The sequence below is a fragment of a genome, unplaced genomic scaffold (assembly GCF_019419815.1).
Source record: "Pyrus x bretschneideri cultivar Hongxiangsu unplaced genomic scaffold, Pyrus_bretschneideri_v1 Contig32, whole genome shotgun sequence".
Taxonomy (NCBI): Eukaryota; Viridiplantae; Streptophyta; class Magnoliopsida; order Rosales; family Rosaceae; genus Pyrus; species Pyrus x bretschneideri.
Window position 1 is genome coordinate 2,217,187 of NW_025999635.1, and position 12,702 is coordinate 2,229,888.

The 12,702-nt window shown below is 37.3% G+C and overlaps 2 protein-coding genes and 1 long non-coding RNA gene across 3 annotated transcripts; 2 read left to right on the top strand and 1 right to left on the bottom strand.

Moving 5' to 3' along the window:
* The first annotated feature begins 523 nt into the window (after positions 1-523).
* LOC103935774 (tropinone reductase homolog At5g06060) lies at positions 524-3,527 on the top strand. Its single transcript, XM_009345583.3, has 5 exons — positions 524-706; positions 860-1,067; positions 1,265-1,481; positions 1,598-1,704; positions 3,169-3,527. The coding sequence occupies exons 1-5, from the start codon at positions 618-620 to the stop codon at positions 3,361-3,363; spliced, it is 816 nt and encodes a 271-aa protein (XP_009343858.2). The 5' UTR covers positions 524-617; the 3' UTR covers positions 3,364-3,527.
* A 133-nt stretch (positions 3,528-3,660) lies between these two features.
* On the bottom strand, positions 3,661-5,282 carry LOC125480266. Its single transcript, XR_007260647.1, has 2 exons — positions 4,917-5,282; positions 3,661-4,205 (listed from the first exon to the last, which is right to left on the bottom strand). It is a non-coding gene; the product is annotated as an uncharacterized LOC125480266 (long non-coding RNA).
* Positions 5,283-8,326: 3,044 nt separating this feature from the next.
* LOC103935784 (protein phosphatase 2C 37) lies at positions 8,327-10,417 on the top strand. Its single transcript, XM_009345592.3, has 3 exons — positions 8,327-8,988; positions 9,113-9,427; positions 9,629-10,417. Exons 1-3 carry the CDS (start codon positions 8,473-8,475, stop codon positions 10,061-10,063), a joined length of 1,266 nt encoding a protein of 421 aa, XP_009343867.2. The 5' UTR covers positions 8,327-8,472; the 3' UTR covers positions 10,064-10,417.
* Positions 10,418-12,702: the final 2,285 nt, after the last annotated feature.

Here is a 12,702-nt window from a genome sequence, read left to right on the forward strand (position 1 = left end):
ACCAAACTCAATTTACTGTTTGGTTCGACTTTTTTGGTTTCTTTTTTCTTTTTGTTTTTTCAATTTTTTCTTTTTAACTTATAAATTGGAGAGAAAATGAAGAGAAAAATAAAATCTAGGGTAAGGCTTTCTACATATTTGGGCCTACAGTTAAATTTATCTTTGGATTGAAATTAGACTAATAGTTGATTTGAAATTGAGCTTGAAAAACAAATACTTAACATAAATAAATAAATGAAATATTAATTTATATGTCATTCAATTCGATTCGGTTCAATTTGATTTTTGAACCAACAAAATTGAAACCGAACCGATAGTTTCAATTCGATTTGATTTTATTAGCATTAATTCCCTTTTCAACCGGTTCGGTATTTGGTTTTCTGAGCCCATCCCTAAATTTAAATGCTAAATTTATTAACAGTAAATTTTTTCGATAAATTTAGTCTCCCTCGGTTGAAAAAAAATAAAAATAAAAAATAAAAAAAAATAAAGAAAAAAAGGGCCAATAGAAACGTTAGTTTGGTACGTCTCTTCTGTACATTGGAGGAGCTGCTTGGCCTCTTTGGCAACTTGCGGTCAGTTTACGGTTCACTGAAGTTTGCTTGCAAACCGCGAAAATGGCCAAGGCAGAGAGCAATTACCCAAACGCCAGATGGTCTCTCCACGGCGGGGCTGCCCTCGTCACCGGCGGAACTCGTGGAATTGGGTCTCTCTCTCTATTTCACGCACACTTTATCTTACAAAGTTCTTCAATTGGTCTCATGGGTTTCTTAATATCTCAAAGAACATTAATAAAAACTGAATTTTTCGTTGAAATTAATTGTTTGGGATTTTATTTTTCGGTCCTATTTGAATTCAGGTACGCCGTGGTGGAGGAGCTAGCTGGGTTCGGCGCGGCGGTGCACACCTGTTCTCGAAACGAAGCAGAACTCTCCAAGTGCTTAGAGCAATGGAAGGCTAAGGGCTTTTCAGTCACTGGGTCAGTCTGCGACACTTCTTCTACAACCGAGAGAGAAAAGCTCATGGATCAAGTCGCTTCCACTTTCAATGGCAAGCTCAACATACTTGTAAGCTTCCCTTTCACCCCTGTGTCTGTGTGTTTTGCTCTCTAGCTGTTTGTATAAATGCCCCAAAGAAGAAATTAAAACTTTTTGATGTTTCATAGGATGAGTAGAAATGGGTTGTGGTTGTGACTTCGATTCCAGTCTCGAATTAAATAGGCGTCTTTTTGTAGAATTTCTTTGAATTTTGTTATGGGATTTAGGTAAACAATGTTGGGACTAACATCAGGAAGCCAACCACTGAGTACGCTTCTGAAGAATATTCATTACTCATGGCTACCAACTTAGAATCTACGTACCATCTTTCCCAACTGGCACATCCTCTTTTGAAAGCATCTGGGCGAGGAAGCATTGTGTTTATATCCTCTGTTGCCGGGGTGGCCAGTATAGCTTCCGGGTCCATTTATGGAGCAAGTAAAGGTGAGTCATTGCTCTGTTTTGGTGTCTTTCTTTGCCGCATATTATGGATTATATTCGATTGAGAGCGAAGGAGAAAGCTAAGTCTTGTTGGTTTGTCACCAATTTTCTATTTTCAGCTGCAATCAATCACCTTACGAAAAATCTGGCTTGTGAGTGGGCGAAAGACAATATCAGGAGCAATGCTGTCTGCCCTTGGTACACTAGAACCTCACTTGTGGAACATGTAATTCTCTTTCCTTGCTATGGCCATTTAGGTGCTACACATATAATCCAATATTTATTTATTACAACTTTTCGTGTATGCGCTTTAAAGAAGTATTACCATTTTCATACCATGTCTGTTCATCTTGAAATGCACTGGGAATGCTTAGACTTATTTTTTCACCCTATAATGCAAATTACATTGATTGAGAGTAAGTTAGTTCTATTTTCTCGGGTTATTATGTATTAGGATAGGGAGTTGTATGAGTTCCATGGTTACAAATGTAATCATATATAATGGATAATGTCCAAATGGTTTCTGAAAATATAGTTACAAGAGATATCGACGTGCATGTACGTGATGTTCAACTTAGAATAGTGGCAAGTGATCATCAGATAGAATGTACGAGGTTTCAGTTCAACGTATAAGACTTTGAACAATATCTCAGGATGTATAAAGGTATGATTTTGTAGACCCTTCTGTGGGGCTTCAACCCATATCCCACTCACCCCTCTCTTTCAAAACCTACCATGCTTTTCTAGCAAATGATATTTGATAAGTACTAAATTTAGTGGGACAAGTTTCTGAGGGATTTATGCAGGCATGTGCCAAAGGTTTTAAACTTCTGATGAATCGAGTCTTTTTGGTCTGACTGATGAATTTGTAGTTAATCACGGGTACGCCAGGTCCCCCGGATACTACTAATTCAGAAATACTAGTCTGCATTATACGCGATTACGAAGTAAACAAATCTTTAGGGTATGAATGCAAAAACCTTTGTTCGTAATCATGTAACGCCTTTAAGCAGTCATTGATGTTGATTGATATTATAGTATTTCTTTCGACAGCATCTTTTAATCTTCCTGTATGCTCAACTTGTTTGAGAATAGTTTTTACGGCATATCCTTAAAACTGACTCGCAATTTCTTTGTCTCACGGAGAATAACTCTTTTCCTTTTCATACGTATGCGTTTACTTTGCGAGGAATGAGTATTTTTAACACCATGGATTCTCCTCTCAATGGTTGTGTTGCATTCCTGGTAGTCTTTTATCATCATACTGAAGCATCGTCATCTTGTTTGCCCTTACCTTTTGCACCTCATATTCCCAGGAATCAAGTACTGAAACCTTAATTAGTTTTGTGTCCCACCATACAAGTGAAAACGAATGATCATCACTGGATCAAGCTAAGGTTTTTATTCTCAAGTTTAGTACACATCCAACATTACGAATCTCTTACTGTGATATATTAGATATTGCACGATAAGAACGGGTCGGGCTAATGAGTTAGGATTAGAACATGTCCAAGATTCGATTTTCTGGAATGTAACTCAAGAAAGAGAACTTTAGTCCTTGCATTGAGGTTGACTGAGTACATTTTATGCTTATGTAAGATTGGATCTGCTGTGCAATTGGAATGTATCATGTGTTGCCTTTTGTTTTAAGTTTTCAAATTTAGGGTTTAACAAAGTTTCGTGGTTTCAGTTGCTGGATAACAAGGAGTTTTTGGAAGAGATAACGTCGCGAACTCCGCTTGAGCGCGTTGCAGAGCCGGAGGAGGTGTCATCTCTGGTGGCGTTCCTTTGCCTGCCCGCCGCATCGTACATCACCGGGCAGGTTATTTCTGTTGATGGAGGAATGACTGTAAACAGTTTCAACCCTACTAGGCGGCCATTTTGATCCGCTTGTCTCTCACATTCTTACCATGCTTCCTTTGGTTTTGCACATTTTTAAGATGAACGGATTTGTACCGCTCACTCGTACTGTTGTGGTGACATCCCTGGGAAAAACAATTTATAATTATGGACAAACATTGGAATAAAATTGGTGCAATTTTGAGGAAACACTTTAAAATAAAGGAAAATTAATGAAAATGATTTAAAAATTTTGAATTTTATCTATAAGGACAAAATAAATGGTAAAGTGAATAGTATCATGATTGATTTTTTAGTGTAAAAATGTGGTTTTTCATTAAAGTAAACATTACTGGGAGTTTTTCATTAAAGTTCCATTAAAATAATCATCATGCACTCCTTTTTTCTTTTTCTTTTCTAATTTCATTATTAACGAGGAGTGCATAATGATTACGATGAAGTGTAAATAACAACACTCTGCTAGTATATTTGTGATTAGCAAAACCTAGACCTTCTAAAATGACAAGATATTAACACTTTCGAAGCTGTCCATCTGTTTCTTTCAACGCTGACAAAATTTAAATATGGCCCTTCTTGCATTTGGTTTAAAACGAATCTAGCGAGTTATATAATCCTTCGGATGCTCTAGTAAAATGCGAACGTCCTTCAATTTGAGTTGTCTAAGTTGTGTCACGTTTTTCTTGCACCCTTTGTCTGGCGCTTTCTTGCGTTCGATCTACAAGTTAAAGTAGCTTATAATTTCTTCGAACCTTAGTGTTTGTACGATACTCATCAATTTCGAAACCACCGACTACTCCAACTTCATACTTTCAGCAACAATTGCGGCGTTCACTCTGAGCCACCCTGCTCAAGTCCTTGAGTTCCCCTCTAATCAAGAAACCAATCACCACATAATATAGGTTAACACCAGAATAAAGTCTCATATTATCAAGAGACCAATCAACACATGACAAATGTTAATAAAGCACTTAGAGGTCCCACATCCATCATGTACACAAGCTGGAAAATCTCCTCATCTATAAAACAGATTATACAATTAATCTCTAAGGACATTATTGTACGTAAATCATTATTAGAATTTCCTAATGATGATTATGCTTAAATCTATGTATCATGTACACTCGCTTTTATTAATGAAAACTTCTTTACCGTCGTGAACGTGAATGAGAATCCTCTTTTGTGAGGATTTCGTTCATTGTTCATTGTATGATCAGTTTTTGTCAAGTACTGTTTGTGTTTAATTTTAAATAAAAAAAATTTAAATAATTTATGACTACACGATGTACGACAAACAAACACAACTAAATAATCTTTAAGATCCTCATAAAGAGAATTCTATTAGCTTGAACGTAACCTAACTTAAAGCGAACTATCCATCTCGTGTTTACCTTCCTATCTATGAACACTCTAGCATTGAAATTAGCCCCTATGATCTGTTTGTTTGGTGAGAAAATGTTGAGAAAATAAAGGGTAGTAATAATGGCACCACATGGAAAACGAAAATATCTTACGGTTTGCAGACAACTGTAGAGAAAGATGACGACGTCGCGAGATATTTTCTGGTGAAAGGAAACCTACCTTACCAGGAAAGCAGCGCATCTTTTCCAAGTTCCCCATCTGAATTTCAAACCAGAAGCAGTGACGTGGGGGGCTGGATCTGCGGGTTTGTACGTGTCAACCGAGATCAACGGTACAACGTTGAAGCTGCAACGCAAGCCTCCACGTCTCCGAAACCATCGAAGCTTTTCGATGCCTTCTGTTCTCTTCCTTCCACCTTCTGCAATGTCGTGTCTGTGTTGGGAATTACCAATTTCCAATACGTGTTGCCTTCTTGATGCATGTTGGGTTTTCTGGGGGGATATATATATATATATTTTTTTTGCTCTTTGTCCGATTGCTGAATAAAGAGATATTAGTAAAGATATTTTTTTAGTCAAAATTGAATTAGCATGACTCTTTACTTTGATGTATAAGATTTAAAATTTTATATAAGTAATTTTTAATTTTAGATTTGGATTCTATTCAGATTCAAATTGTGGGGATTTTAGGGATCCTTACATCTTAGTCATTTATCGTACATCATGTGATCAGAAATCATTTATTTTTTATATTTAAAACTAAACACAAATAGTATCTGACGAAAACTGACCGCACGATATCAGATGAACGGCTAGGATGTGAGGATCCCTAGGATCTCCACAAAGTGGATCCAGAGAGGATCCTCTTCCCTTAAGTTTGTCCACATCAATCATTTTAGTAATTTCGTGAAAAAGTATTTACCAAGTAAATATCAGTTTTATTGATTTCAAATAGTTAAACTTATCTCGAACACCATTTTAGCTTAAAATATTGCACGAACCATTCCAACCTAACTATCTTTCATGGAGCAGTAGGCTAAGTATTACAATGGACAAGAAATAATGTGATTCAGAATTGCCTATGACAAGAATCAAACATAAAATTTTACACTTACAAGTTACAAGTAAAAAGAAGTACTCCTAAATTGATGTAGTATTAAGTAACAACGTTAATTTCTTTTTATTCTATTTTGAATGATTAATAAATGTTTTTCCGTATTTTTATGATTATTTTTGTTTTAAAAATATTTATTATAACAATCAAAAGATAAATAATAGTTTAAACGAGACATGCTGAATAAAAGAATTTAAAATAAAAAATTAAAGTAAAATATAAGCCTTCAAATTTAAATTTATATTTATTGAATTCTCAAAATTGTAAAATATAAGAGAATTGTACGTTTTATTGAATTATTGAAAAAACACTATCGTGTTTCTTAAAAAAATAATAATAATTAAAAAAATAAGGATTTAAGAGGAAGCAGCGACCAAGATGGGTGAAGTGAACCGTGGTCAGAGGAGGACGTTGAGGTTGAGTCGAGTCTGAGTCAGTTAGGGAAAGCGACTTACCTTTTATGACCATTGACGTGGCACTTCATACCACTGGTAGGTCACCACATGTGGGGACCGGGGACTTGTTGCTTGACAACCCATACCCTTTACGTGGCAGGTGTTCACCGGTTGTTCCACTTGCCATGAATGCTATGCTATGCTGACCTTTCTTATACGGGCACTTCCATTTTTTTATTCTCTCTATAAACGCATGTAAATGAAATTCCCAAAAAGCTGTTTGGTCCTTCATACGTAGGACTGGTTTAGTATTGCTGTATTTTAAAAAAAAACTGTTTTTGCTATATTGTGAAAATAAACTGTTTTTAAGTGTTTACCAAACATTTTTTTAAGTTTAGCATTTTTAAGCGTTTACCAAACCAGTACCTAAACTCATGAAAATACAACCAAATAAAATATCAAACTCTAAAACATGTAATTAAATTTGACAGGAAACGAAGTAAAACAAATAAAAATATTTATGCATTGCATTCATAACGAAGGGAAATGAAAAAGGAATGCTTTAGAATAACAAAACATTTAATAGTTAATTAAAAATTATTTGAAGCTACTCAAATTATCTTTGCTACCGTTCCACATTATGATACATATTAGCATTTCGGTTGGAAAACATTAATGTTGTCTATTTTTTTTATTGTTATTGCTGATGTGTTATGACATCTCTTTTGGAGATGCTCCAAAAAGCCTCTCTCAAAGTGAAAATTTTTATGAACTCTCTAACACCTAACAATTTAACTTTAATTTCCGTCAAACATTATAAAATATTATGCCAAAACATGAGGTGTCACCATAGACGGTAAATGTATATATCATAGAATAATACTACATTTCAATTCTTTTTATAGACTCTTTTCACAAAAATTGTGTAGACATCCCATTATTGGGAAGGTTAATCTTGATAAAGGTTTTCACAAATAAACTTCGAGCATGAAATAGAAAACAGAACATAAAGTGTATGATTTATGCAAAGTGATTACAACAAGTTCGATCAATTATCGTTTGTGTTTTTTTGTGATTTGTCATAAAATTATCGTTTGTAACGAAGGCAGTAGTTATAGAGATTGTAGCTTCCCTATGATTTCGCTGTTTGGTGTTTTATGTGTCCCGAGTAAAGTTGATTTTGGGCTCTTTTGTGTTTTATAGTCAATTTTCTTGTTGTGCTTATTTGGTATTGTACCTTAATGTAATGCTTGTTTTATTTTTGTTGGTAATATATTTACCTTTGTAAAAAAAAAAAAATAAATAAATAAATAAATTATTTTTTTTATAAATTAATAAATAGAAAAATCTTTTAACCAAAGCTTAGCTGTTGGTGTTACTCGCGTGTGGGATGGAAAACCAAACACGCGAATGTCGTATTCTCATAAGGCCGCCACGTGGTGGTATATAGAAGCAGCCATTAAAATAAATAATTTTCTCTTTTCCAACAGTAGACTGTAATGCTATTGTACAAAAAGAACATACTTTTTTATGTTTTTTATTTTTTGAAACAAACAAGTACTAAATGGCAACTAAAGAACATATATTTTTATTTTTTTCATTTTTGTTAAAACAAACAATATTTAAATTTTTTCAGCACACTAAGATTCACAATGAATTAATAATAATGTGGTTCAATTTTTTTTGCTAAAATCGAATTTAAAACTTTTTACTTACAAATGACGAAAAATACAATCAGATTATAATACTAGGTGGTAAGAAACAAATATTTAAATTAAAAAAAAAAAAAAAAAAAAAAGGGGTCGGTCGTCCAAGGACCACATGCGTGTCAAAAAAAAAGGACACCGCTTATACCTACCGTGTCACCACAAAAGTAGGCCACGTATAATATGGAAAAGGCCAGAGAACGTGTCCAAATCGAGGGATGGTGGAGATGAGATGGACGGTAGATGGGCTCTCTAGTGTTCAGTAGTTCGACGTCATACCAACTGGACAGTGTCCGAACCTGCCCGAGATAGTGATGGGCAAGCTGCCCGTGATTAGGCGTGGTGGCCCCCAGGTGAAATTGTTGCGGGTTGATGAGGTGGCGCCCTTCCCCCTCGTTTAGAAAAAGCTCCCCTCCGAATTCATTTTATTGAAATCCATTCTCTCTCAAACCATCAACTTTGAACTCTTCTCTCTCCATTTACGTTTGGAGAACTCCAAGCATCCTCTGAGGCGTTGTTCTGGATCGATTTTGGTTTTGTTCGGCTTGATTTTGATTGGCGATGGCTGGAATTTGCTGCGGTGTTGTTGGAGAAAGCGAGGCGTCGACGACGACGACGACCATGGACGCGAGACCGAGGAGTTCGCGGCGAAGGAGATTGGACATGTTGCCGCTTAAGTACATAGCGGAAATGGCCGTGCAACCGACGGCGGATAACGGGCGGAAGCGGCAGAAGGTCGATCTGTACCGGTCATTATCGTCTGTACCACAGAAAGCAGCCGAAGTCTCCAAAGACGGACTCGAAGAGTCGCAGCCTAACGCAACGGTGCGTTTTATGGAAGGTCATGTTGGTGCAAAGACTACACGCGGAGATGTGTCTAAGTCTGTCCATTTGGAAAACGCAGCGGTTCAGATGCCGGTTCACGACAGTCCCCGGTTCGGTATGACTTCGGTGTGTGGGAGAAGACGAGATATGGAAGACGCCGTTTCGATTCACCCTTGTTTTTTGCAAAAGGAGAATCCGGAATCTAACGGAACTCACTTCTACGGCGTTTTCGACGGCCATGGCTGCTCTCATGTAAATCCACCAATCCTACTCAATTATCCTAATTAATTTTCGTTGTTTACTTAAACGATTCGCTTTGGATTTAATTATTCGGAGTATAATCTTGAGTTATCTTAATTTATTTTCTTCCCTATAGGTGGCCTTGAAGTGTAAGGATCAATTGCACGAGATCGTAAAGCAAGAGCTCGAAACCGAAGGAGAATCGGTACAGTGGAAGGACGCCTTGGAGCGAAGCTTCTTGAAGATGAACGAGGAGGTCCAGCAAGGGAATCACGAGGCGGAGAGGCCGAACTGCCGGTGCGAGCTCCAGACTCCGCAGTGCGATGCCGTTGGATCTACGGCGGTCGTGGCCGTTGTCACCCAGGAGAAGATCGTCGTCTCCAATTGCGGTGATTCCCGCGCTGTGCTTTGCCGAAGCGGTGCTGCGGTTCCTCTTTCCTCCGATCATAAGGTGAGCCTTCAGCTTCTCGCTTTTTCCCGAGAAACAAACATAAACCGCGGAAGAAAATTAAAATTTATGGAGATCTAAATCTCATACAAATTCAATGAACAGAATTTATTTTTTTGGCGCGTGAAGTAATTTGAAACGTTCAATGAGTGCGCGTAGAAACACGTTAGCTAACATGCGATTATTTTAACTGTATTTTTGCAGCCAGATCGACCCGACGAGCTCGTTCGGATCGAAGCAGCGGGCGGGCGCGTGATCTACTGGGATGGCGCGAGGGTCCTCGGAGTTCTCGCCATGTCGAGGGCCATCGGTGACAACTACCTGAAGCCGTACGTGACATCGGAGCCGGAGGTGACGGTCACGGATCGTACGGCGGAGGACGAGTGTCTTATCCTTGCCAGCGACGGCCTCTGGGACGTGGTATCGAACGAAACCGCCTGCCGCGTCGCCCGCATGTGCTTGCTCGCGCAAAAGGCGGCGGCTTCACGGTCGGCGTCGTCCTGCTGTGACGCGGCGAGGAGGTCAGACAAGGCGTGCTCGGACGCATCCATTTTGTTGACGAAATTGGCCTTGGCGAGGCACAGCAGCGACAATATCAGCGTCGTTGTCGTGGATTTGAGAAGACCGGGGAGGTCCTAAATCCTAAATACGAGGTGGTTTCATTTCGGTCTGACGATATAATTACTAATGTAGCCACCGTATGAGTGGGAAATTACAAGACTAGCTTTCGTTTGTAGGGCTGCTCTTAATTTTCTTTTAATTAACTAGTTTAAGGAAAAGAAAATTTAAATTTTCTTTGTAGGTATGGTTTGGGGTTTTTTTTTTATATTATTTTATTTAGAAGGTTTTGCAATATTCACATGACCGCAGAAGGTTGCGGAAGTGTGTTATTATGCGAACTAAATAGAGAATGTAAGTGTATAATATTTTCTTCTTTGAACTTTTAATGTTTTGTTGTTTCTCAAATGCTCAAATGCAATGAGTTTGCTTAAATGTGTTTTTATTCAACTTGGGTATGAATGGTTTCATTAAACAAGGAAACCAAGGCTTGTTAATTGAGATTCAGATGTTCGATGTTAAACGTCGAGATTATTCATTGTGACGATATTTTTCAGTGTATTGAGGATCATGATTTGGTATTTATATACTTTAAAAAAAAATTAATTAATTGCATTACGATACTAGATTGGAATTTTTTTTTTTTTAAAAAAATTATCTAATTATATTATAACGATTGATATAGTAGGCCACTCGTTAAAAAATATCTCCCTCGTAACATAGGAAGGAAGTGTTGCGCTTGACATCGAACATTTGGCCCCTCCTTGCGTCGGAAAGATCTTAACATTTTCTCAATTTTCCCAATTATTGACATTGCATTTTTGTTTTCTTACTATAATTGAAGAACAAGTATGTTGTATGTTGTATACAAGCAGGGAAGCCATGTGTTGTTACTCCGCGTGGACCTGGCATACAAGTCTTTTACATGTATCGTTTTCTTAACAAATTGAAAAAAACGCAATCCGTTAAGCTAACGAAATTCTGTAATTGTTTCCGAGGTGTTAAATCTCGAACGAGATTGGTCTTTCATTCGGATGTGCTGGTAAAATTGATGGAAGGAACATTTGAGTCCGCTGCAATGACGATAAGACTAATGAGTTGTTTCGGGACCCCATCTACGATTCTCTCTCTCTCCGCCGCCGTGTACGGATAACGGTGAGCTCCCTTTCCGCCATCTGGGTGGCCGCGGCTGTATAAACGTAGGCCTCCCTTTCAGCCTTTGAGGTGGCCGAGTGCGCAGATCTTGGGGGCTCCACCACCCGATTTTTATTCCTCGACAACAAGTGAAAGGACTCTCGCACAAAAACACTCACATTGTCCTGCTCAATGGGACTCCGACACGTAGCGTTTGGCATGTGTTGCTGGCCTCGTGGCGTCAACATCTCGTAGCTGGCCTAGATTTATTTAGATTTTGATGGCGACGGCCACGGACCCAAATGTTACCTGAAAATTAAGGAACAAGAAAAAGGGGAAGAAAGTGAAAGGGGTGTGAATTGTTAGTGCATCCTTTCTTAATTAAGAGAAATCGGAAGAAAATAAAAACGTTAAATCGTGGTCCGTTTTGATATACGTTGGGAGAAATTTGCACGCAATTGGAAATATATGTTTGTATCGTATTGATTGCGTGACAGTTTTGTGTTTGAAAACACGCACGTGAATATCTTTCTTGCCGACCGTTAACACATTCTCCTCGTATCATAATAAGTAATTATGGGTATGATATTTCTTGAGTTTCAAATGCATGCATTCTATGTCGATACATATATGATCGTCAAATTTTAATCTAACGGTTTGAGTCACTTGGAATGGGTCACAGATAAAGTCTAATGGTCGAAGGAATTGATGCAACTAACAAACATTCTATCTCTATTTTTTTGTAGAAAGTAATCGTAAATTCAAGTTTTATGCATCATAATTATTGAATAACTGATCATGTGACCGAAAACGTCAAACTAATAAAATAAAAGCTATGCGATGCTCGTATATATATTTGATCACTAATATTTGATAGGTCATAGGTGACCAATGTTCTAGATTCGTATCATTTGTGATTCTAAATTCTGATAATATGATTCTAATTGGTCGGTGTTGCCAACAGCAAAATTATAAAATTCCACTTTCAATTGGTTGGTCTAATGAAAATTTAAATACTACTCAATTTTTATGAAACTATGTTCCTTCTTGCTTCCCAGCAATTGTTTGATCCAATTTTCTAAGGGCTTGGATTTAGTTTTGGTCTCCTTCTCAGTCTCTGACGTAATTGCATTCTTTTGAAGGGAGGGGTGAAAATTCGTTGGGTGAGTTCATTCTTTGGTTTCTATCTTTAACATATTTACCATCACGTGGGGTTTCAATCTAGTAATGCATTGTCATGTACAAGTTTTTGTAGTTACATTACTAAAATAGAACATCAAATGACGAAAAACTCGTTATATATAAGTTGCCGTTTACAAACACACACAAACTTTTATGCTTTTTGATTAATCATGTTTTTCTCGAATCACTGTGACAAACATCTTAGAGCTTATTTGGCTGTGCTTTTAAAATAACTGAAAACGCTTTTGGTGAAAATGTTTTTAGAACTAATCCTTAGTAAAAATAAAAGTAAATCCTCTAAACATTTTAAATGCTTCATGAAAGAAGTACATAATTAGTGCTTCTTGCAAAAAACACTTCAAGTGTTTTTGGAATCCAAAAACATTTTCTCTAAAAGCGCTTTC

What these genes read in the sequence shown, in the direction of transcription:
- LOC103935774 (XM_009345583.3), top strand. Translation starts at nt 618, where the DNA reads ATGGCCAAGGCAGAGAGCAATTACCCAAACGCCAGATGGTCTCTCCAC. An exon ending in GGCGGAACTCGTGGAATTGG is followed by an intron (nt 707 to 859) that starts GTCTCTCTCTCT and finishes ATTTGAATTCAG; the next exon opens with GTACGCCGTGGTGGAGGAGC. An exon ending in CATTTATGGAGCAAGTAAAG is followed by an intron (nt 1,482 to 1,597) that starts GTGAGTCATTGC and finishes TTCTATTTTCAG; the next exon opens with CTGCAATCAATCACCTTACG.
- LOC103935784 (XM_009345592.3), top strand. Translation starts at nt 8,473, where the DNA reads ATGGCTGGAATTTGCTGCGGTGTTGTTGGAGAAAGCGAGGCGTCGACG. An exon ending in ACGGCCATGGCTGCTCTCAT is followed by an intron (nt 8,989 to 9,112) that starts GTAAATCCACCA and finishes TCTTCCCTATAG; the next exon opens with GTGGCCTTGAAGTGTAAGGA. An exon ending in CTCTTTCCTCCGATCATAAG is followed by an intron (nt 9,428 to 9,628) that starts GTGAGCCTTCAG and finishes GTATTTTTGCAG; the next exon opens with CCAGATCGACCCGACGAGCT.